The sequence below is a fragment of the Branchiostoma floridae genome, chromosome 15 (genome assembly GCF_000003815.2).
Source record: "Branchiostoma floridae strain S238N-H82 chromosome 15, Bfl_VNyyK, whole genome shotgun sequence".
NCBI classification, from domain to species: Eukaryota; Metazoa; Chordata; class Leptocardii; order Amphioxiformes; family Branchiostomatidae; genus Branchiostoma; species Branchiostoma floridae.
The window spans coordinates 14775555-14800643 of record NC_049993.1 but is presented as its reverse complement, the minus strand read 5'-3'; the positions used below and the strand labels follow the sequence as shown (position 1 = coordinate 14800643).

The following is a 25089-nucleotide window of genomic DNA, read 5'->3' as shown; positions in this document are numbered from 1 at the left end:
CAATATTATCACAGAAGTTAGCAATTACAATACTGCTGTAACTACAATACCTCTACTACAAACAATGTACGTCTCGCTAGAACCAAACATTTTAGAGAGTTTTGTGTCACAATAAGTAATTAACTCATTGCCATGACCAATGACAAATGAAGAGAATCTGGTTGACTACAGAGACATATGCGATGTCAAGGCGGGTTAATCACATAGAGATGGGAAAATCACGCTTTCTGATTAGCGCTGATTGGACGATAATGAGAAATCAACACCATCTTTATCACTCAGCCAATCATGACGGAGATGCTTCTAGATCTCATCAACACCCAAGCTGTCAATCATTTGGGATGTACCATTTGCTGTATTCGGTAGGGTGATGCTATCGGTTGGGTGATAGAAAGGAGCACCAATTAATGGTTTATACAATAAGTTTTACAGCTTTCATTGCTTCCTTAGATTACATTATTAGAAATCAATGAACTAACTAGCGATGCTGTTCTCAAGCGTATTGTAACAACGAGTTCAACAAGCTTGTTCTAACAAAGGCTTATTGGTAAAAAAAATCCTTTCATTTGTTATTACCCTACACTAATAAACAAATATCTTTGTGGAAATGCCGAAAACAAGCTATAATTAGAACATTTAACAATGAAAAAAGAATTAGAATCATTGCGATTATATTTTTACTAACGCACCCCGTGTGTATATCGTCTGTATGAAGAATTATAAAATTACAATATTCAAGTATATCGTAGTTTCCCTTTACGTCAAATCCACAAAGCGGTCAGATAGAACAACGTCATATCATGGTCGACAGAGAATAATAATTTTCCATTAAATATGCAAACCTGCATTACCTGCATCACCAAAAACTTACAATTCTTTCTGGTACTTTGTGGAAAGTGACGATAGAGATTAATGTCTTACTAAGCAAGTTCTTTTTTTTTCTTTTATCACACAGGTCGTAACAGGCAAATGGATTTCTTGTAAAGAAAATTAAATTTCGATTTTCAATGTGTTGAACGCATCCCAGCGGAGGGAAGAATAAAGGCGGGGCTTTTATGGGAAAATTACTAATTATAATGGAAAATGGATCGTGCTCGGACGAATTGTTCTAACAGATGGGGTGAAAGATTCAGCCATTTGTGGGAAGGAAAATCACCAAGAATAACAAACTAGTCTCTACTACTGGGTAACTACTTTGTCATTGGTACCGTCTTATATCATAGGTATTCTACTTTGTAATGGTGGTATCTCACTGCACTTGGGGCACCGGTGCAGCACTACGGGGTTTGTTCACTGCGGCACTGTTGTGTTATTTTTGCCGATTTTTATAAATTAGATATTGCGCAAAATATGACAGAGTATGACTAGAGAAGACAACAAAATACACAAAACGTTAGAATATTCGTTCTTTGTCTCTGAGTGATATTTCGAACCCCGCAGTGCCGCACCGGTGACCCAAGTACACTGTGATACCACCTTGCGTCATCAATACCGAATTATAATCTGTACAATCTATGACACACATTGATAAAACTACATTGAAAAGAAATAGTGCCCTGGTTTAAAAAACACAATATTGATATGAAATCGATATCTTACGACACATTAGGAAAGGGTGCACGGACAAAAAATCTCGACGTTAAATATCCTAATCCATACAAAAGCCACAGCAATTACAATATGAAATGTTCAAATACAATTGAATAGTGTGGAGCACAATGAGACATATGAAAAAGAAAACACAGCAAAATATAATAAGATTTGTCGCCAACTTTCCAAAATATGATTTATGAAGCAACTTCAAATGAAATGTCATCATGTACCACATATATGCTGGATCCTGTGCAATTTATCATTCCATATTGCAATAATACACCCTTATTTGTTCCGTATCCAATACTAATCCCCAGATATGGTTTATCTCGGGTTTACTTAATCCACCTGTGCAAAAGGCGGGAGCTTTAAAGGAGTTCATTTCTCATCCACCTAATATGATAGTGGCTTTCGTTGCCAAAAGGCATTAGCATCAATAACATTTGGCAGCAAGAAAGCTTCGCCAAGAGAACGCAATGTTTGATGTTGATAAAAGTGCAGTTGGTACCTTTTTCGCCAGATGGCGCTCACCAACATGCACTTTCTCTGTATACATGTACGTCTTGTGAGGTTTTAAAAACTATCAGATTGGTACAATGTGATATTTATAATGTGATGCGATGGCTGACGTCATTTTAGGTAATACATTGATATAACTAATCATACAAATATCTACTGATGGTTTATCTGGGGCTTTGGCTGCACATTGTATAAGATGTCGCTTTGAACGATTTCATTTCTCATCTACTTAATGCAATAGTGTCTTTTGTTGCCAAAATGCATTAGCATCAATAACACTTGGCAGTTGAAAAGCTGCACCAAGAGAACCGCAATTTTTTATGTTGATAAACGAGCATTTTTACGTTTTTCTCCAGACAGCGCTAACCAACATGTACTTTCTTTGTATACGTCTTGTGCGGTTTTGCAAAGTATCAGATTGATACAATATGATATATACAATGTGATGCGATGGCTGACGTCATTTTAGGTAATACATTGACATATCTAATCATACAAATATATACTGATTGTTTATCTGGGGCTTTAGCTGAACATTATATAAGATGTCGCTTTAAAGGATTTCATTTCTCATCCACCTAATGTAATAGTGTTGCATTTGTTGCCAAAAGACATTAGCATCAATAGCATTTGGCTGTAGACAAACCGTTCCAAGAGAATAGCATGTTTGATGTTGCTAAAATTGCAGTTCTTACCAGATAGCGCTCACCAACATGTTGCCTTCTTTGTATACCTCCGGGGACAATTTAATGCATACAATGCGATGCGAATACTAGACGCTCATCTCACATTTCTACAGCTAATGAACTAGACTTGAGGAAACCTACGTTTGATGTAATGATACTTAGGATAAAATTGCATGTAAGAAGGTCTGGAGAACAATATATGTTTCAAAACTATTTTGATTTCACAGAATCAGCCAAATTCAAGGCTTTTGGGAAACAACTTTTGCGCAAGTTGATTTTTAAATCATTTCTTGTAAGACAGTATGAAAATCTTTATTTTTTTATAGCAAAGAAACCTACATTCCAGTCTTTACATAGAAAGGTACTATACAAAGTAAATTCCATATATCACAGGATATATTAGGCGGATAAGTGCCTGCCATGTGCCTTTGTTAACTTAATCATGTTGCTTATTTCTACGAGTATGATGTTGTAAACCCTATATGCTTAGAAGTGAAAAAATACACTGTATCGAATAGAGAAATTGCTTAACATTGATGTACATGACATTTACTTAGTTACAAGCTTCACAACACCAAAACAATTACTGCATTAACCTGATGATGTTTTCATTTGTACATACAGTCCATCGTTATGGACAATGCTAAGATAAAAAATCAAAGAGTATATAGATAATCATGATGCTATTTTCATACCCATATACAATAATTTTTATATACATTTTCAATTTAGTTTTTTTAGCCATTATCTGTCCCTGTTTACTGACACAATCTGTATCAAAAATTAGTATATATCTTTTTCACGAATGTTTTTAGAATAGTTCTACATATTCAGGGTCGTTTACATAGACTGGGTCGATTACATGGGTGTGCACATGGTTCAGGCTCGTGTATTCGGTGCTACACATGGTTCTAGGGTCCAGTGCCTGGTAGTCAGAGTCTGACTGGGTTCCAGAGACTCCGGATGGAGAAGGAACTGTTGCCGGGGCTCGTGGACTCCTGGCCGGGGAGCGAGAATCCTGAGTGTCGACCATGTCGTAGTTGTCATTGGAGATTCCTGGTTCGATCATGTCGTGCGCATGAGTGGGGGTTGTTGGCTCTTTCGCAGCCCTATTGAAAGTATCCGATTAGAAAATCATATCGTCGACCCCTAACTTGTTAAGAGTTTCTTAATACCATTGTCTTGATTAATAGTCCCTTGGCATGTTTTGCATATGTGTCAGGGGTCTTCACCTTTGACATATAACCTACAAAATATGCCACTGCACAATCGTACTTTTTTTTTAGTCGTGTATCTGTATCTGTATCTGTATCAATATAGCCGGTATAACACTAGAATCCCTGTTGTAGTTGTTTGTACATAATCTGGCAGCTTGGTTCTGCACCCTTTCCAGTTTATCCTTGTCTTTCTTTGTATACGGATCCCATACTGTTGCAGCATATTCATGGTTAGGTTTTACCAGTGATGTATATGCAAGTGATTTTACACTGTCTAAGAAAAAATTTCATCGACTCACTTTTTATAGAACTGAGTGGACTTGGCATGCTAAAGTTAAAGTTTACACTCGTTGTATGGGACACAAACCTTCTACGTTTGATGATGAAGAAAACATTGGCCAAAAGTGACACAATGAGAACGGCTGCCATGATGGACACTGGTACTGCCCACGTCACCACCTCCTCCCTATGGCCCACCATCGACCCTGGCGGATAGTGGATTGAAAACGTTATCAAACATAAGCTCAAATCATAGTTTAAACATTACCGTCCGTTTATTGCAATAAGCTGATTCGTCATTTGGGGTAGATTGCATTCTTTTGGAAATTTACAGAGCAATTATCTTGATTGCAACAGGAATTCTTTTCACCTACCTGTCTGCTGCGGTGGAATATATTGACTGGAGGTGAACGTCTAAAAAAACAGGAATACATTACAAATAATAATAATCAGCATAGTCTAATGTATAAGTTAATCAGTTTTTTTTTATATCAAGCAAGACTGACCAATTTTATCCAGGAATTACAAATAATTATTACATGTATTAGTGAATAACTTACATCTGATCCAAGTGTTGCCTGCCTCCTCCGTCTCCCGTCTGTACACACACTGAATGCACGCACTGTCACTGTGTATTTGGTGTTTGGCGCCAGTGGCTTGTTGTAAACATTGTTGTCTGAGTGCCCGGTTGGTCCGATGGTGCAGCAGGTATTGTCACATGCGTCTTCGTTCCCAACAGTTATGGAGCTGGTAAATTCTTCACTGCAACGGAGACAGTTTGAATTGTAAGGTAACTAAACTGGAACCATGTATCATTGATTCTAAGGAGTTTCTAATAACATTAAGACAATTTAAGTAACAAACGTCCATGCGTCTAAGTAGCCAGGTATCTAGCCATATTATAGCTCCAGAGTCTCTTCTGTCCTCTCCGCAAGTATTTGAGGAGAGGACAGAAGAGACTCTGGCTAGCGTCTAAGGCCATATGAATTCTCACCTCTCAATATTCAGAGACTGATTGAAGAGATACGACGCAATAAGGAACTCGACATTCTTTATCGGTATGAATATTAGTCCATTGGGAGTTTGCTTAAGCCCCTCAGTCACAATGAAAACTTTTGTCTCCGACACAATGGAAATATGAATTTCTCAGTATGATCATAAACGGTCCATATCATAACATAATGTATGAATCAACAGAATGAGAATGTTAGGTAGACTTATTGCTTTTCAGGCTTCTATGGGCCTAGGCAGTAGGTGAGATTCCGGAACTTACTTTTTACAGTATGTTGTACAGTGCACCGTCCACTTAATTTCCAACTTTTGAAATTATAGTCTTATATATGTATAAAAGAGCATATCTGTACCTTGTGAATGCATCTGCTACATACGGCAACTCACGACCTCTAATAGCCGCGCTGACATCACTACTGGTCAACACTGTCGCCTCCCTCAGGCCGATGGACCGCAGGGTGTCAAGGGTCTCCTCATGTTTCATGGGCACCACGATGATCTGGTAGCAACTGAAGTAACATATACGAAATACACAGAATATTTGTATCTTGGAAGAATCCGTCTATACGTTGTATTACGTACTGTTTTTTTTTCTTATGGTTGGATTGTTTTATGTGAATCTAAGTTCCATTCACCCACTTCACCGCATTTCAGAGTTCAGTGTAAGTTGTTAACAGTTATATGCTCCTTCAAAAAGTTCTTTATCGTATAGAATTTCTTAAAGCTTTTTACTTATGTGTAAAAGTCTACAATTTCACAATTTTAGGAGGTAATTCCACACATGCATAATGCGGTGATGCATATACCTACCAGATCGGACCGTTCTCTGATGACGCCCGCTGGATGTCCATCTTAAAATAAGACGAAGTGATTCCATCTTGTGGAATATCAGGAATCGGTAAAGGCGGTGGTGGTGCTGTGAAAAGGGGAGATAACAAACAGATTATAACATTTATATTGTAAAAATAATGAACACGCATTGACAACCTTTGATAAAATGTATTGGCCAAAATGTTGAAGGATTCAATCACTCATTGGCATGGTATGTCTTAATGACATTTGTTCCTCTTCAAAAGAAAATACAAATTATTGTAGACATATTGCGCTGAAATTGGTTCAGGGCATATAAAGAGCACCTTATTACTGAATTAAAGGTCGACATTTCATTGATATGTGACGCCGAGGAGCGCGGTCGTAACTGCCGGTGTACCTGCTATAATGTGAAATGGTAGAACAAATGTATCAATCAACGGCATGGATAACTTAATTGAAGGAACCTGGTTCCCTGTGCGACTTCTGCACTACTTTACAATAAACCAATGCACATGTGCATTTTGAATAGAAAGAATTATTCTACCTGTGGATGGATTGATACAGACGAATTCCAGCTCAACTGAAGGTTCGCCTTCGTGACACGTTGATGCGGCAACCCTGACGCTGAGCTTCTTGTTCGGACCTACCTCCTTTGTCTTAGTCGTCGCGTCTATCATCACTATGTCACTCGTAATGCTTTCTATCGCATTCTCGCTGGTGTATTCAGGAACTCGGTTCCATGTCCATCGGTAAAGTATCTGTTATGCGACACAGCATCATCGTTATTGTATATTGTATCATATTCTATCCATTTCTTCGCAGCCTTCTGGAGTGGCGGTGCTATTTTTTTTAATTATCGACATCATGAACTGTTTTGCCTTGATTTTTGTTGTTGCTGTAATTGTTGGTAGACGATAGTCTCCTTCGCAAACATTTTTTGGGGAGTGGGGGCGCTGATTTACGATTTTCAACATTGGCTTTCTTCATGCTGGGAATGGTAGTTTTGCCACATTAGCCAATGTTGAAAATCGCAAATCACCACTCCTTCCCCAAAAATTGCTGGTGCCACTGAAGTCTGCTAGGGAGTCTATAACTTACCACAGCAAAAAAAAAAAAAAAACACGTAAATTTGATAATCGTTTAAATCTGCATCATAGTGATGTATTGCCTTTTGTGTTTAACGTATGGTTATCTGTCATGTTAATGTTGCATCAACCTGTCTTTTGTGCTGTATTGATATGACGAACTCCATTGCACAACAATTGTACACGGTACAATGTATGGCAATGAGAAGGTACAAAATAGATGTTATATAGGACCACAGTAATAATAGATGGTTATAAAAGAAGCAAATTGTGGATCAAAATAAAGTAAAAAAGTATAAAAAAAAATGAAGTACCTTATAGTTTGTAAGATCCCCATTAGTCACAGCAGGTGCATTCCATGTAATGGTGCAGCTGACAGCGGAAGTATTTGAAGATTCGACAGCATTTAAATTTGTTGGAGGACTCGAGCCTAAAGTATTGACAAAGAAAATAGTAACATTTTCATAGTAAAAATAGTCAATGAATTCTCGTAGATTATCATAACTTAAAGTATGATGCAGTTGGATTTTGCTATTAATTTACTGATGTAAAAATATTGAATTTCACATGTACTTACATCCATCAGGGGTGTAAACTATTGCTGGGTCACTTTCGGTCCCGGTGAAAATTGAATTGTAAGCGGCCACCTGTAATATGCGAAAAAAACGTCACAAGTGATTTACTACGCTTAATTTACATTGTGGACATATCTACTTCAAGGAGCTACAACCTGCGTCATCAAAATGGCGGCATTAGAGCAGCGATAAGTTGTAAGGCGTTCAAACTCTCACACTTCAGCATCTTTCAGGGAAGTTCAGTTTTGAAATATGACCTAATCCATGAAGTGTTGAAGTATTTTAGAATTATTTAATGCCAAAAATTAGCACAATGTCTTTAAATTGAGTCAAGACAATGGGACTAATATTTTAGAAGAGCGATCATCCGAATCGTATCTATCAAGTTAAACAATCGCCAACGCCACGTTTGCCGATATTTTATAACATAATAACATAATGATGATGTTTTGCGTCCGATGTTCCTGACATCCTGGTACATAAAATGCTATGTTGGAGGAAGACATTTTGGTTAACCTACCATCACTTGCTGTTTATTACCGCCATTTAAAAAAGGTATAATATTTAAAAACAACTTAAAAAGAGAAAGCAAGCTTACCGTCACAGTATACTTTGAGTCCGGTTCAAGATTTTCGAGTTGTTCAGTTAGGCCTCCGGTCGTTACGGTTTCCCGCCCTCCGCTTGTTTCGCCACGGAAGTAGTAAATGTGGTATCCCATGACGTCACCGTTGTCTCCTTCCGGTGCATCCCATGTCACTGTCGCTGTGGCTTTGTCCGTAACGTCGCCGGACACACAGGCACAGCGTCTAGCATTAATGACGTCGACGCTTGATGGTGGATTTGGGACTGAAAAAAAACATTCTGATATTGAACATATATCGCCCTGATATACCGTTCTTTACTCATAACCAAAAGGTAGAAATAAAGTGCGCCGGAAAATACTTGAACACTTGAAACTTCGGTTTTTCGATAAAAATCAATAGCAAAACAGCAGAATGGATTTAGAATAGGGTTGTCAGAAGAAAGTAATCTAAACTTACTGGGCTGAATCACGATTGTCTCCGTTTCTTTTTCACCGGCCCCTGCGGAGGTCACTCCCCAAACTTGGACAATGTAGGTACTGCCAGCTGTTATGCCGTTCAGTACATACATTGTCTGGTTACCGACGGTTGTCTGTGGGGTTCCCATGGAAGCTTCGCTGGTCCCGTAGGCAACTTTGTAGTGTAGGATGATCCCCTTTGGGTTTTCAGGATCAGGCGAATCCCAGGTCAGTGTTATGTCTATCTGTGAACCTGATACTGATCCTTCTGTTCGAAGATTTCGAACTTTTCCTGGAGCTGAAATAAAAATAAAATAGAATATAGAATTAGAAGATTACTTAGCCTACCACTGCTTCAATAGATTAAGTAACTCAAACAAATCAAAGTATCTTGATCTGTATTTAAGATGTTGCATTTGATCTGGTAAGTAGAAAACTATTATTCTTACATCATTATTACATTTTTCTGAAATTATCCTTCGGTATTTGTAATAAAATCGTTCTAGTCTTGGTGTGCTTGTCATTGTAATGGTTATACGGTGTTTTACAACACCGGTGAGGTTATACCGCCCTTTACGGGGTGCCATACCCTTATTGTAAGAGAAAAGTAGATGATTTACGTTTTGATTAAAATTGAATAATTCTGTCCCTTTTCTAGCAGATTTTTTTGTGATAACATTTATTGAAAATCTAAAGTCCCGAGTTGTTTTTAAACCGTTCGTTCAAAGCGTTTGTTGGCATGCCATCGACATAATAGTTGTAAGGGTTTCCAACACATTTAACATGTACATCTCGAAATTTGACTATAGACTAAATTATGAAAGTATAAGTTTTAGGGTCTAACTACACGGAATAGGAAAATGTTATAGCACTTACGTGATTCAGGTGTTTGCACATTGACAAGATCAGAGAAGTCGCTGAAACCACGGTCGTTTTCCGCGGATATCCTTATACTGTACAAGGTGAATGGGTCCAATCCCGTGATGTTGTAATCACTCGGACTGTCCGGAAGAGTGACCGTTATCCATGAACCACTTGGTGCCGCCTCCCGATACTGTAGCTGTACTTGTATGATCGGTAGGTTGCCGAAGTACGGAAATGTCCACGTGACCGCTATGGAAGTACTTGTTGTGGTGAGGCCGCTGTCAATAATGGGAGGGTCTGGTCTTTCTGCGAAGAAAATCAATATTGTTTTTAGAAAATTCTAACAAATGACAATGTTCACCTCATCATGTATAAAGTCATTTACCGGTATAAAAGTTAGCAATGGAGTTTGTGAGACAGAGCTTTATGTATTAATGACACATTGTGTACTGTATAACAATGGTTGTCGCTAAAAAGTTACATTAGGAAGATAAAATGAGAAAATAGAGGCAAAATTCACCTGTTACCGTTTAACATTACATCACTGCTATTGAGCCTGCAATTAAGGGTATTGCTTGTGTATGTCAACACACCGTGTCAACAATACTTACCGTGGACTGTCAAGGAGAACTTTGCTATTACGTATCCTCCGATGTTACTGGCTGCGCAGCTGTAGGCCCCGTTGTCGCCACGACTTACAGAGTTTATGGAGAAGATGCTTCTGGTGTACTGGATGCCTGACTCAGTTTCTGTTGTACTTGTGGCGGAAAGGTCGTCCCTTTCATGCCAGAAAGTTGTAGTTGGCAAGGGATCGCCTGTTGCTTGGCAGGTCCAGGTTAGGGACTCCCCTGCATTTCGGGTTTCATCTGTTGGAGCTGGTTGACCAAATTGTGGTGGGACTGATACTGGAAAAACATATAACGACGTCAAAACAACAATGTGGGATGTCTGATTCGTCAGTTCGCAGTAACGATGTTATGATTGACTTTTCTTCTAATTCTGCGCATTTATCTGTACATTTATCTGATTTACAAACGAAACTTAGTCTGGGCCATTACGCACACAATGCCGTTTTACCGCATAGCGTAAAGCAGAATACAGTGCTGACTATATTTCTACTAAAAGCACAAAATCCCACCATCATACAAAACGCGGACAGTTCATCAACCACTGCCTTCGAAGAAGAAGTCAAACCCGACAATAGTATTCATTGTATCATATAGTTAATTAGACAATTGTTTTATGTATCACACTATCTACTTCTCTTATTCCTTGTGCAGTTAGGCTTCGGGCATGATTTTGCAAATTTAAACACTTTGATATCGCGGTTGGATAATTAGGCTAAAAGCATCGATATTATGCTATGATCACATTTTCCCAACCGGTGCTCGGTCGGGTAGTTTGCGGTAAGAAAGTCTATGACACAGAAGACAACGAAAAAGAAGAAAAAAATACTCGTGAGTACTTATCTCATTTTACAAACTTTGAACCCTGAACTATCTCACAACGTAAGACATTTGATACTATTGCACAGTCTAAAAATACAAAACATTCGATTTATTTCTAAAGCAGGCATGCATATATAGCTAGCAAAGTTGTGTGGACACCTACCCGTCTGACAGTCGCTCCCCGCCCACCCGTCCACACATCCGCCTAAGCATGCACCACTCACGTGGTTACAGTAGGCGTTTCCGTTCAGACAATGACATGTGTCAGAGCAGGACGATCCGAACGTACCATTTGGACAAACTGGGTAAAATAACAAAAGATCACATAATATTAACGTTGTAGCATTGTATGCTGGCAACATTCATGTGTTGAATAATAGAATATCGCGCTTCAAAAGCAAATGCTACTTCAGCATAACTATTAGTCCGCACTCGTGATCGACAAGTGTGAGGTGAGATGAAAAATTGACAAGCAATGAATTTAAAGAAACAAAAACAGGAACTGAAAGTGGAAACACTTACCTGGAAAGTTATTTGGCCTTACTTTGAGTGATGTCATCTTTAAAGTGTAACTCCACCCCTTCCATGTATCCCAATGAACACCCTGTGCTCTTCGCGAGTCGTTGTACCGCCCATTTAGCATTGTTCGCCCACAGCTGTCTGGAAACCACCATCCACCCCCACCAAAGTTGCCCGCACAGTTTGCAGTATTTGGACCATTGTTGTCGTCTGAGGTCGTGAAACTTATACCGTTAATGCTAAAACGGTTTCCCCCACTTGCGAGACTGTCACCAGCATCACCTGAGTAGCTGCTGATGCTAACCTGGTAGTTCGTACTGCTGCCACCGACACTAAAGCTGTTGTACGTCGCGTACCGAAATTGGTTTTCCCAATCTCCCAAGTCTACACGTAAGCTGTATGTCTTCTGCCCCGTGATTTGGTTCTGTTTGCTCAGTCCGAGCCAATGCTCTCCATCGAGGTTTCCAAACCCCTGCTCGTAGTCTGCCCAGTTCTTAGCGAAGTCCACAGACCCGTTCTGTCGGCGCTGTAGCAGGGTCCACCCGCCGCCGTGGTTCCTCATGTCGCAGTACACAAAGACGCGGGGATCGCTGACGGCGTTGATTCCGCTTTCTATGATCCCGTCTTCGTATAGATCGGCACAGTCCTGAGGCGCGTCAGAGCCTGGTTTTGAAGGGGTATCGCTGTATCAGTATGTTTCAGACTTCTTTGTGTAAGTTATAGGCGCTACACCAATCAAAGTAAGTAAAAGTTCAATCGGGACTACACATACACGACTTACTAACAAGTGTCTTTGACTAAACAAACAACAAGGCAGGACCAATTCGTTGCTCAATACAACACTGAACTGAATATAAATTTTGTGGAAAAATATTAAAGTTTATTTTACCTGTAAAGTCAGCAGGCCTGATAATGATTGTTGTTTTCTTCAAGAAGTGATTTTCTCCTCCCCATCCCGTCCAAAGGACTCCGTTTAATCTACCACAGGAGGAAGAGCTGAGATGACAGTTATACTTTCCGTGTAGGAAGGATTGTCCACATGCAAGCGGGTACCACCAACCACCTTGGCCGAATGTAGACGAGCAATCACCAATGTTTCCGTCATTGTCCAGATCTTTCGTAGAAAACTTTTGTCTGTTTATGTTGTTTCGTCCATCATTCCCAGTGCTAGTCAGACTGTCCCCTGCGTCTCCTGTGTACCCATCAATAGTCACCAAATAATTATCACTCGAACCCCCGACTGAAAATGTGCCGTACCGCGCGTACCTCCTTTCTCCATCAAAATCCTCAAGCTCAATCTGAAGAATGTTGTTACTCTTTGCCGTTGTCAGTGTGTGGATCTTGTCCAGCCCTAGCCAAAACTCTCCGTCCAGGTCGCCGAACCCTTGCTGATATTCCTCCCAAGTCTTGGCGAAGTCTACGGATCCATCCTGGCGGTGTTGAAGGACTGTCCAGCCGCCGCCAAGGAAGCTCATGTCGCAGTAGACCTGATACGGGAAGGGTTCACCGACCATGTAGGTGCCGCTCTGTCGGGTCCCGGTCGCGAACAGGTCGGCACAGTCCTGCGGCGGGTTTGTGCCTGTAACGAAGGACAGGGGAGTTTTCAAATGTCAGAGAAATTACTCCACCCCTGTGGTGTCGCCAAAAAATTAGATCCTGAGCTTTACAGCCACTTCATTTAACTCTCCAAGCAAAAGTTGATAGGGCAAGTCTTGACCTTTTTCTTATACGCCGCATAGACAAGAAAACAACAATACAACCTCTTCTTGGGGATGATAAAATTCCTTTTTATTCCAAACGTTGAAAAATGTCCTTAAAAATCTGCTGTGAGTGAAGAAACTCAAGGCAGGGAACCAGTTGAAAAATAAACAAGTGTATAGAGGTAGCAACTATAAGATGTAATTACAAGCCGTTTTTTTGTGAACTGTGTACATTGCCAACACCAAAGCTATCAGCAGCGAACTTAACAATAGAAACAGCGCCAATTCATCACAGACGTTGTTTGACTATTGATACCGCAGTTAACCGACAATGAAGGGAGTGGGGGTAAATCATAACAAACCTGCAATATTTCAGTTTTCATCTTAGAAAACCTTATGTTGTCGACAGTATTATTGTTTGCAGTATACGCATGAAAACGCCTGTAGATTATAATCAAGTGAGCGTAACGACGTGTACAAGTAAAGTGCGTCATGACCTTGTAGTGACCTTGGCGAAATTCAGTAAGGGGCTGCATGGGGGGGGGGGGGTGTCTATTCGAAAAGCTCAACGATGTATTCAGGAGAGGCCCTACGTATTTTGCTTAATTCAAAGATGGCAAATAAGCAAGATCTAGCGGCATTAACGATCATGTACGTGCCTATGCTCTATGTACAAAGCTGCACAGAAACTTTATTACACCAGTAAAATTATATAGGCATTATTTCATATCACACGTGGTTTACTCAAGTGTTTTTGTTCCACTCCAACGTGCTTGTATGTCAACATAATCCTAATCAAATGAGTACTAAGTGTGTAACATTTTTGTGCAGCGACGGTACTTATAAATACCCTAAAATATGTCTCAACCGTTGCAAGTTTATGCTCTTGACCTCCAGCTTGCTTAGAGTTAGAGAGGATATGACCAACCTATGACCGAGCATAAATTGGACTAAGGAAATGTACCCTCACCATTCTTTTTTTCAATGAACTTTGCCAATATGTACTTATAATATGTTAGTAAATAGTGTCCCACAGACGTAAGGTTATTAACTTAACGAGTGAAATACAGGAGCAAATGTAACCCTATACGCTAAGGGTAAAATGCTGATATAAGTTTTAACTTCGTATATAGCGTCAGGTGACACCGTTCTACATGATAAACTTTACACTTATAACATTGAAACTACCGTGAAAGTAATTATTATTCAAAACACGTAATACATTGTGATTCATTTCAGTGTGCGTCTAAACTTTTAAATGTTGCCGTATACTAGTACGTCGCACACCACGAAGCCCTTGTAACGACCAGATATGGACTGTAACGCGGTTAACAAGTCTATGACAACAACAACAACAACAACAACAAACCTTACCTACGACACTTGCCATCAGACCGAGCCAGGTGCTACAAATTAGCAGGGTCACTCGTTCCTTTCGCCGCATGTTTTCTTTCACGGATCCGGAAAGTTAACAAGTACCTCCCCCTTCTCAGAACACACTTCAAGATCACTAAAAAGCAGCAAACTTCCTCCTAAAAGTGCCGCGTTCTTTGTGACGAGTCAAATATCTTTCCTTTGGCGAGCGTGGTAATTTTACTTCCTCAATCGCCAAATAAGGTCAAGGGTGACACGAATCGAGGGGGTACGCTCTAGTTATAGCACATTTCATTTGTCAATCTATAATATAAAGTAGTTTTGATTTAACATACGGCTTAAAAAATTGTGATATTACAATAAAAAAATCCTTTGAAAACTCGTGTATAACATCAAGCCGACCCCCTTACATCTGCTTGGAGTTTATCTCCCCCAGGGGACCTGTTGGAAGGGTGACGTCATGTAGGTAATATGAGCCACGCCCCATACAAAAGCACACCGGTTCGCCGGTGAAAGTGATACTACAACCCTTTTGAAAACTAGTAGAGCGACAACAAGCCATTTTGCGAGTACACCCATTACTTTGTGTACCAAAATATACCTATAATTTATACCTATATTAGTTTTTCCCCACATCACGTTTTTTGTATGTTATGTGTTGAAGGAATGCTAATCTATCTCTCGTCACGTAAAAAATGTGCTGTAAACTGGATCGTGCCCCCCTCAATTGTGTCACCCTTGACCTTAGTTGGCACCAGCAGCAGGAAGTAGAACGAGGAAGTAGTTCGCCCACTTGGATTTTTGACTTGTCACGACGAACTTGGCGCTTTTAGGAGGAAGTCTGTCACTTCTGTGTCTTGGTATTGAAGTTTGCTGAGGAGGGGCAGATACGTTTGGACTCATCGGGCCCGTGAAAGGAAACATGCGGCGAAAAGAACGAGTACTCCCGCTGGTTGTTACCGCCTGGTTCGGTGTGATCGCCTGTGTTGTAGGTAAGAGGACATGTTCTTAGTTGCTTTTCTTACCAGGCAAAGTCACATAGATTGTTCAATGGCAACTTGATGCGGTATAATAATGTCAGAATGGTTCAGAATGACACTAAAAATGAGTTAGAAGGCGAAACATGATGTTAGATACACATTACTGTGTATTTTTGATATATTTATGCGAAGTGTGTCATGTTTGAAACAGTAAAGCAAGGCAAATGCAACGTAAAAGATGTCTCAACATGTTATCAAACGGTCTCTCTCTATGTATATATCAAGGATTGCAAATTCTTTGTATTGTACTAGCAAACTGTAACATTTTGTTTTTCTGTGTTTGTTTGTGTGTAATACTATTCGGTGTTAATTAATTTATGAAAATGAAAGTAGCATCTACAGTAACAAAGCACTAATACGTATTAAATTTAGTCTCTTCGACCTTTTAATGCTTAGATGATGTAGTATGTAGTATTATCACCTGGTAAGAAGACGCAAACGTTTTAAAAGCTTTCTTCACTTGTTGGAACGGCTTGAAAGGGGGGAGGGGGTTAGGTCCATGAAAACAAAAATTAGGAATAAAAGTTTTACACTTGTTTATTGCATTGACAATACTGCGGCGTTACGTTTGTTGTTCTGTTTCACTGCCCTCATCGTACAATTTATTTTATTGGGAAAAAGTAGCTATATTAGTATTACAAGGTTAAGATATGAAGCGGTGGCATAGTGCATGTGTCCCGTGGATTAATGATCACAGCTGTAAGGTCACGTAAGGTCACAAGTGCACAGTCACAAACAGTAACAAGTGTCGTTAAAATCATTCAATCTTCGCCGAGAAAATTATGTTTCCGGTACAGTTTAATTTTGTTTGCCTGTTGACAGCATAACTCGAGAATCTGTAAATGGATACTTATGATATATCATACTTAAGTAGGGGTTCGGGAAAATGAAAGTCAAATTCAAGCCTCCTGACGGCTTTCTAAGAAATTGTTGCAAAACTTCCCTTTTTGATATCTCGTGATCGGTATGTATGACGTAGCTTTTTTTTAGTGGATGATAGCTCTTACATGCCGTATACTAGAAGCAAGAATATATGACAAAGACAATCAAGTTTATTGCATATTAATGCCCCATTGGAGGTAAATGCAGTCAGTTTGATACAACAAGTTATACATATATTATAGTTTACATGCATCTTCTCTCTTCCTAAAACATGTGTTGACAAACTTACAAAGATTTTCCAGTTTATCGTGGTCAGATGATGACCTAAGATTTTGAACATATCTTCTTTCGTCAGATGTGCATATTTTCATCTACATGAATTGTGTAGCATTAACGAATGTATTGCGCAGGGCTTGTACAGTGAACACTCTAGGACAAAGCGTATCTCGTTTTATATTACCTGGATAAGGTTGGGAAATATTATTTAATCGGGATCACAATTTATCAATCTCAAAGCCTTTTGGGGGCCGCAGGTGAGTGGGTTTTTATCCACTGAGTCTATGACACGGTATTGTAATGTAGTGCCCACCTGTCTCTTTCTACCGACTTTTATACCCACATGACCGAAATAAAGCAGGTTCCCTTTTTCACACCTGGATGGAGTATAACTCAATAAGGAAAGTAATGTTGGGTGTTTTTGCACCTTTGTGGAGTAAGGCAAGCCGCACAGCTCCGAATTCTAGCTGGGAATTAAACCAAGAAGCTTTCAATGACGAATACGATAGCGGCTAGACTACATGTAACTTCTCAGCCACTAGAGACAACTTGACATATTACAAAGTGTACAAAAGGTGTAACACGATCGTTTACTTGTACATAGTACGAAAATGAGATTTACTTCTGACGGAGGTACGGTTTCTGTCTGTCTTTCTGTCAAGATCATTTTAATGGATTTGTTTGAATATTGGCATGTGTGCAGTAATTGAGATTCTGATAGAACATTGTTTTAGGGGCGTACCGTAGCATTAATTTTAAGTACTGCAGAATTATTGATCGACACTCCTTTCCTGACAACAGTGTGGTAACGTTACAACCAATCATACGTGTTGCACAAGTTCTCGTTCCTTTATTGGAGTTGCATTGTGAGTCGGGAAGATGATTGGAAAGGCGACTTCCTTGTTCTTTTGTTGTTCTTTGGCATTAAAATGGGACGTTTCAAAATCCAATGCAAGGAGGGTGTATAGGGCACATAAAACTGTGGATATAGCTTGCACCATATATACGTTTGCCCAACGAAACCCCGAAAGAGATTAAACGCCCCGGGCTCCTGACATTTACCGTCCATAGTAACAAAAGTGGAATTCATAAATTATGCATAATGTGGTCATGAAAACAAATGCTGATCGTTATAATAGGGAGCTATATCTGTGACCTCAATTATATTTGTGTAAGCTTCGACTTCATATCATCATCATCGGTCGGCTGCGGCGCAGGCGACTGTAAGTTTCTTCCAAGACCTTCTGTCGGCAGCTAGATGACGAATTTGAATGAATCGACTTCATAATTGAAATACAATGCAAAATGTAACAAGTGTGACTAAAAACAAAAACACCAGATGCCATCTCCGTTACTTTTTTTTTCATTCGATAGGAAAAGTATAATTTGTTTTTGCTGATGTGTTTTTCTTCTTTGTCGTTACTTTGTTCTTCTTTATCATTCTTTTGTCCGGAGCCTCTCAGAGCTTAGAACTACGTATACTGTAAACCACTCAGAGCATAGAACTACGATAGCATATGACCTGTGTAACATAAGTATGACTGTTTGCAAGTTTATGATAGCAAAGCATTTTTACTTGCACACAGGACTATAGGGCAAGCCTAATGGTATAGTATTGTGTAGACTGCGGAGGAAACGTTCAGCATTTTTCTGCAAATGTTCCATTTCTAGTTTCTTCTTCGAATTTTATTCTGTGATCTTTCAAAGGTCAAAGCAAGGTCACCGCCATGGTTATATAGGGTGTAAGTACCGCCACAGCACAGAAATGTAAACAACATGGTGCTTTCTAAGAAGGTATGAGGCAAGTTGAAGTGGAAGAAAAATACCTTTGTAAATCATGCTTGTCTCGTTTGATGATGGGGTTGGACATTTTTGGGTTACCTTGAATTTAACGTGATACATAGGTGATCCCAATATTAAGGGGTCTCCCCCTCTGTCTCTCTCTCGTATATCAAGTTGACGCAAGGTGGTTTTAATCTTCATTTTTTAAATATACATAAATGTATTGTAGTTTACAATTTGTGTATGCACCGCCCGTCGAATGAATATCCCAATATGAACTGTTAAAAAAACGGATATAGGTTACCCTGCGGATTAAGGAAGGCACTTTCCGCACTGGACATCGAGTGCTGAGAGAGGAACCCGTGACTTCGGTAGTTTTGCAGCTATTATAATAGTAAGGTTTATAGTGTTACACCACCCTCCCCGCTTTTGCGTCCAACGGTGGAGCCAATACTCGTAGTCAAAACATTGTCGTGTTTACATTGTAAGAGTCACGACTGACTGAGTTGGGCGTTGGTTATGTACATAAAGAATAAAGCCTCATTGTTAACCAACTACCGACAACGCATAAAAGAGGTTTTAAGGGCAGTGAATTGTTATATACAACGTCTAGGGCACGGTATTGAAAGGCGGTGGTTCATTTCTTCCAAATACGCTTTACTTTCCTAACCGAAATTAGGTACTCGTTTAACCCTGGCGTGAACTGAAGAAAGTCGGATAGGGTACTTTTTCAGAGGTCACAAAATCAGTAGCATGAAAGGATTCGAACCCAGGGTTTTGGGCAAAACATGTATGCTTTTTTATAAGACTTTCTATCATTCCCTTGATTTTCAATCCTTTATTCCACATGATTTTCAGGTTAAGTGCGACTTCTTAAAAATGGATTATATTTTATATTCTCCCAGCAGAGGTTAACCCGGGGTGGGTAGTAGCGTTAGTGGCCGCGCTTGTAATTGAGACCACTTCTGCCAAAGAACCCCCCCCCCTCCCCCCCCCCCCCCCCCACACACACACAAACACAAACACAGACACGCACAGACACACACACACACACAGACACACACACACGCATCGCCGTAACCTCTTCTAGGAGTAAATTTGTTTTCTACGCATTCGTCTATGACCCAGTTGATTATTGTTCTTAGTTGCACAGACTAGAGGAGGTGTTTCGTCATCGTGGTTTCCATTCCAATACTAGGAAATTCATTTGTTATGCATACGTGTTTCTATTCTTAGTAAAGCCGCTCCCCACATCCTGTTCTTGTATTGTTGTTGTAGTCTACCTCATATAGCGTGAACTTCTCTATTGTTTTGATAGAACACGCTGGAGGAAATAGACCCACATACTTCCTTTCAGCCATTGAATCCGTCTTTCTTACTAAAAATTTGCCCTATTTACATAGTCTTCAAGCTTGCAAATAGCCTATCAGGACGCAGAGTATGAAATCTGATTTCTACGGTGTAGGGTTTCAAGAATAACGTTAGAAGTCAAGTTGTGAATTTTGGCGACACCACAGGTGTGGAGTACTTAATCCGCGTAAATTCATACTAGTCTTTTATTTGGTAGTATAACTACAACGCCTTAAGGTGTGGGATTTCAAGTACACCACGTTTTTTACACCAGATGAATGGTTGGGTACTGTTCAAGTTTTAAGGAGGGGTATAAGATACACTAAGGTTAATTAGGGCTTCAAACATAAATTGATAGATCAGGCCTTGGCGACGCTCTCTTGTACATATGCAGTGGATTGTTTTTTACCGTAGGAGGACGGAAATGATATAGCGCATAAATGTGTGGGGCTTCAAATAAATGTGGAAGGATAGATGTTAGTGTTGATTTTTGCCGACGCCCCAAGGGCGGAGCAATTAATGTAAACCCATGTCGAGTATAGTATACATAGTCTCTGTTGGACGTATATAGGTATCATTAAAAGACACAAATATTAAGTATGAAGCTTAAGGGAGAGATAATACCCTGTTTTTGGCGACACCAATGGGGCGGAGCACATTGTCTAACATGTGATAACCTGCGTTTTCTCCTATACAGGCACAACCCCGCCGCAAGACTGTGCGGACCTGTTCGCCACCGGCACCCGACAGAGCGGCACCTACACAGTCGGCGAGCCCAGCCCGTACCAGGTCTACTGCGACATGAGCTTCCTCGGAGGCGGCTGGACAGTCCTTCAACGCCGCCAAGACGGATCCGTAGACTTCGCCAAGACTTGGGAGGAATATCAGCAAGGGTTCGGCGACCTGGGCGGAGAGTTTTGGCTAGGGCTGGACAAAATCCACGCGCTGACAGCGGCAAAGAGTAACAACATTCTTCAGATTGAGCTGGAGGACTTTGATGGAGAAAGGAGGTACGCGCGATACAACACGTTTTCAGTCGGGAATTCCAGTGGTAATTATGTGGTGTCCATTTCTGGATACACAGGAGATGCCGGGGACAGTTTAACCAACAATGGTCGACCTAACATCAACGGAAGAATGTTTTCTACAGATGATCGCGACAATGACGGAAACAGTGGTGATTGCGCGTCTTCCTACAGCCAAGGTGGTTGGTGGTACCCGCTAAATTGTGGACAGTCCTTTCTGAACGGAAGGTATAACTGCCACCTTAGTTCGGTCTCTTGTGACGCTTCACAAGGTGTTGTCTGGTCTAGTTGGGGAGGCACAGGGTACTCCCTGAAGAAAACAACTATCATGATCAGACCTGCTGATTTCACAGGTAAATAGACAGTCCTTCTTAAATATAGGTATAGATCGTTTTCACAGAACGTTCGAAAACCGTTCGATCACGCGTGGGCGCCATGTTGGATGATAACCTGGATGACTAGAACACAGAACGGCGCTGTCAAAGTTTAACTTGCGGGTTCAAGTGTGCTGTTTTGTCTCCATTCTGTGAATCATTAAGTGATGTAGCCAAGGTTGCAATAATCAGGGCAAAGTTGCAATAATACGTCTTGATTTATAAACTTTTAAAATGGCAATTTTTTCAACGATCTAATGCTGGTGCCGATCGCGAGGATTTACTTTTGCGGTAGCGGGAAATGGAGTGTTCGCGGTGGTTTAGAGTTCGCGGTGAAGCGGCCTCGCAAAAACCGCGATCATTCACTGTACCTGGCCCGCTGCCCTGGGTGATATTTTTTTGCTGACAGGCCACGTGCAGAGGAATAGATAACAATCCCCACCGCATGCGCGCACGAGCTGGCCCTCAGTGTCCACTTGCCTAACAAGGGGCAAGATTTAGCGCTTCCCCGACCCTAACTCCGTGAGGCAATCGGATAGTGGGGACCAGCGGGATAGTGGTATTAAATAAGTTCGTGCGCGCGTCTTTTTTCCGTATTTTGGCTTTGTCAACATGTGTATTAGAAAGGTCTGTTTACAAAATTACAACTCAGTTGATCAAATAAAGTTAAACATACGAATCAGGGCTGCTAGCGCTGACGTTATTGCGACAGACTGTAACGTTGCACTTAATACTGAAAATTCAAACTCTGAGAATGCTTAGCACATGTTTAGTCAGATGCCAAATTGCGTTTAGTGCCCCTCGCGGCATGGAGGTGACAGAACTCGACCAGACTTATAGAAACTTCCCTCGCCACAAGCGCAAAGCTCGCTGGAAGACACACCACACTTTGTCGATTCAATACTAAAATCGTGCGAGATTCGGTCAAAGTTTTGTGTAGGGGTGCCGTCACACGTGCGTATATCTGTTGTACATGTAGACCTTACGAAAGTCTCTGTACCTTTGTCGTGTCTCAATAAAGAATCTTTATCAAAGTTCATATGAGGTCCCTATGGACTATTTGTCTCTATCAGGCTTCACATATCTCACTGGGAAAAAGCAGGAATTAAACAAATATAGACACTCAGATAACATGCTAGAGAAGTTAGTTGGCCGAGGGAGTATGTTTGCGACCTAGCTAACTCCTCTGGCATGTTATCTGCATATATTTGTCCAATTTTATTTTCCCAGCGACCTGTGGAGCACGGTGGGGGCTAAGAATTTCATACGAACCTCATACGGACTTGAATGTATACGCATGTGTGACCGCATCCTTCAGGTGCAGTCACACGAACGTATATATCAAGTCCATATGAGGTCCGTATTGACATTTTTCTTCATATGATCATGTACCAGTCGTATGCACAATACACGCCTCACCTCATACTTACTTAGGTAAGCGTACTGGGCCGTGCTGAGCGTAAAACTGACACAACGATTGAGATGCGCGTGAGGGTTGTATTGACATGTTTTGTCTTGCCTTAGGCAAAGTTTGCGACTGAAGAAATTTTTGTTTTGTCCTACCAGCTACACAATCGTGGGTAAAAAAAGTTTGAATTTCGTTCCTCGTGAACAAGCCAAACAATTTTTAATCCTCGCTTGATTATCGACAGAACATCGGGGGCAGTACTGGTGAAAATATCATTCACAGCTCAGGACTCGATGTGCCGTGTTTTATGAAGAAGAAATAGAACAAGCTTGCTGACATTTTCGTGTAACATGGTATACGTCCATGACATACCCTGTACCAGACACCAACTATCTCCCAAAAAATCAAAGAAAGCATGCACAAACTCCGCGGCAGGGCTACTGTTGGTGGGCTGGTAGGAGAGTGGTTTAATCAAGTTATTGAAAAGACGCCGGACTGTAGGTAATATTGTTGAATAGAAACGGCGAGTAGGCCGTATCCTGTGTTTATGTAACTCGCAGTTAGCACGGCAAACATCCAGTCTGTTTCTGAATAAAAAAAAGGCTTCTTTCCACGTACGAGTCCACCACGTGCACACACAGCCGTGTGGAGATCGAGCCGCTTATCATCCAACATGGCCGTTCGAACGTTCGAACGCGACTGTGACGTCATTGTGAAAACGATCTATCAACAGATTTGATATGTTGTTGATGATTAGAACAGTAAAGTCGCGCCGTAATTTGCTGATGACTATGACCGGTTCTTCGCTGTTCTTCATGTAGTCTCTACTTTGCTTTCACTTCTTTTCGCACTCTAGTGTAGTATCTAGGGACATATTGAACGACGAGAACATACTGTAACATATTATAACAATGAAACCTGTCTCAAATTAGGGTCAGACACGCCAAAGGACTGTGCTGACCTGTACGAAGATGGGATCATAGAAAGCGGAATCAACGCCGTCAGCGATCCCCGAATCTTTGTGTACTGCGACATGAGGAACCACGGCGGCGGGTGGACCCTGCTACAGCGGCGACAGGACGGGTCCGTGGACTTCGCTAACAACTGGGCAGCCTACGAGCAGGGGTTTGGTAACCTCGATGGAGAACACTGGCTAGGACTGAGCAAACAGAACCAAATCACGGGACAGAAGACGTATAGCTTGCGTGTAGATTTGGGAGATTGGGAAAACCAATTTCGGTACGCAACGTACAGCAGCTTTAGTGTTGGGGCCAGTGGCACGGACTATCAGGTCAGCATTAGCGGCTATACGGGTGATGCCAGAGACGGTCTTACTAGTGGTGGCAGCGGAAGTCGTTTCAATATCGACGGTGAAAAGTTTACGACTTCAGACAATGACAATGACCGAAATACTCAATCTAATTGTGCAAGTACTTTTGGAGATGGGGGATGGTGGTTTCCACCCAGCTGTGGGCGGGCAATGCTGAACGGACGATACAACGACTCGGGTAGAGCACAGGGCGTTCACTGGGAACTGTGGAGGGGTTTTACTTACAACTTAAAGATGACTTCACTAAAAATTAGGTCGGATAACTTTCCAAGTAAGTGTTTTTCACTACTTATTCATTTGTTTGTTTTCATGCTTGTCACTAGTCATCATACGATTACTCTAATGCTGATTATTGTGTCATTTATTGATATAATGACGAATTGCAAATACTCTTCGATCTTCATGCTTGATATTCAATTTGTAAAGGAATGATTTATACTATACTACAATATTATTATAATGGGACATCATATTATTTTTCCAGTTTGCGCAGATGGAATGTTCGGACCGACCTGCTCTGAAACGTGTCAGTGTCTATACGGAAACGCCTCCTGTAACCAAGTGACCGGTGCGTGCTTAGGCGGATGTGTTGAAGGCTTGGCGGGGAACGACTGCCAGACAGGTACGTGTTCTTGGAACTCTTCTGCTAATTAGAACACACCTGGCATGAGAGTTCATCTGTGTTGTTGAACTAAGTTATGAAGTTAATCTTTCTCTTACCAACACGATAAGAGTTGGGAGTACCCAAATTTTCGGCCGACGTCGTCAGCCTTGTTCGCGAAGTGGACAAAAAAATGCATCTGCAGGAAAGGGACGTCCTGCCCACCATCCAACTCTGAACAGAGATGGGGGACGACACAATTTATCTTGCACTTACGATCCTCTACTGCAGTCACGTGT

General features: G+C 40.9%; 2 protein-coding genes across 2 annotated transcripts; one reads left to right on the top strand and one right to left on the bottom strand.

The window, feature by feature from the left end:
* Positions 1 to 5521: 5521 nt before the first annotated feature.
* On the bottom strand, positions 5522 to 14945 carry LOC118431516. Its single transcript, XM_035842756.1, has 14 exons — positions 14723 to 14945; positions 12538 to 13227; positions 11652 to 12311; positions 11293 to 11430; positions 10293 to 10586; positions 9694 to 9987; positions 8819 to 9115; positions 8377 to 8624; positions 7781 to 7850; positions 7518 to 7633; positions 6663 to 6876; positions 6116 to 6221; positions 5659 to 5814; positions 5522 to 5537 (listed from the first exon to the last, which is right to left on the bottom strand). The coding sequence occupies exons 1-14, from the start codon at positions 14790 to 14792 to the stop codon at positions 5522 to 5524; spliced, it is 3369 nt and encodes a 1122-aa protein (XP_035698649.1). The 5' UTR covers positions 14793 to 14945.
* A 340-nt stretch (positions 14946 to 15285) lies between these two features.
* LOC118431514 (fibrinogen C domain-containing protein 1-A-like) lies at positions 15286 to 24754 on the top strand. The gene is made up of 4 exons (XM_035842755.1): positions 15286 to 15714; positions 20750 to 21430; positions 23792 to 24150; positions 24674 to 24754. The coding sequence occupies exons 1-4, from the start codon at positions 15645 to 15647 to the stop codon at positions 24752 to 24754; spliced, it is 1191 nt and encodes a 396-aa protein (XP_035698648.1). The 5' UTR covers positions 15286 to 15644.
* The last annotated feature ends 335 nt before the right edge of the window (positions 24755 to 25089 follow it).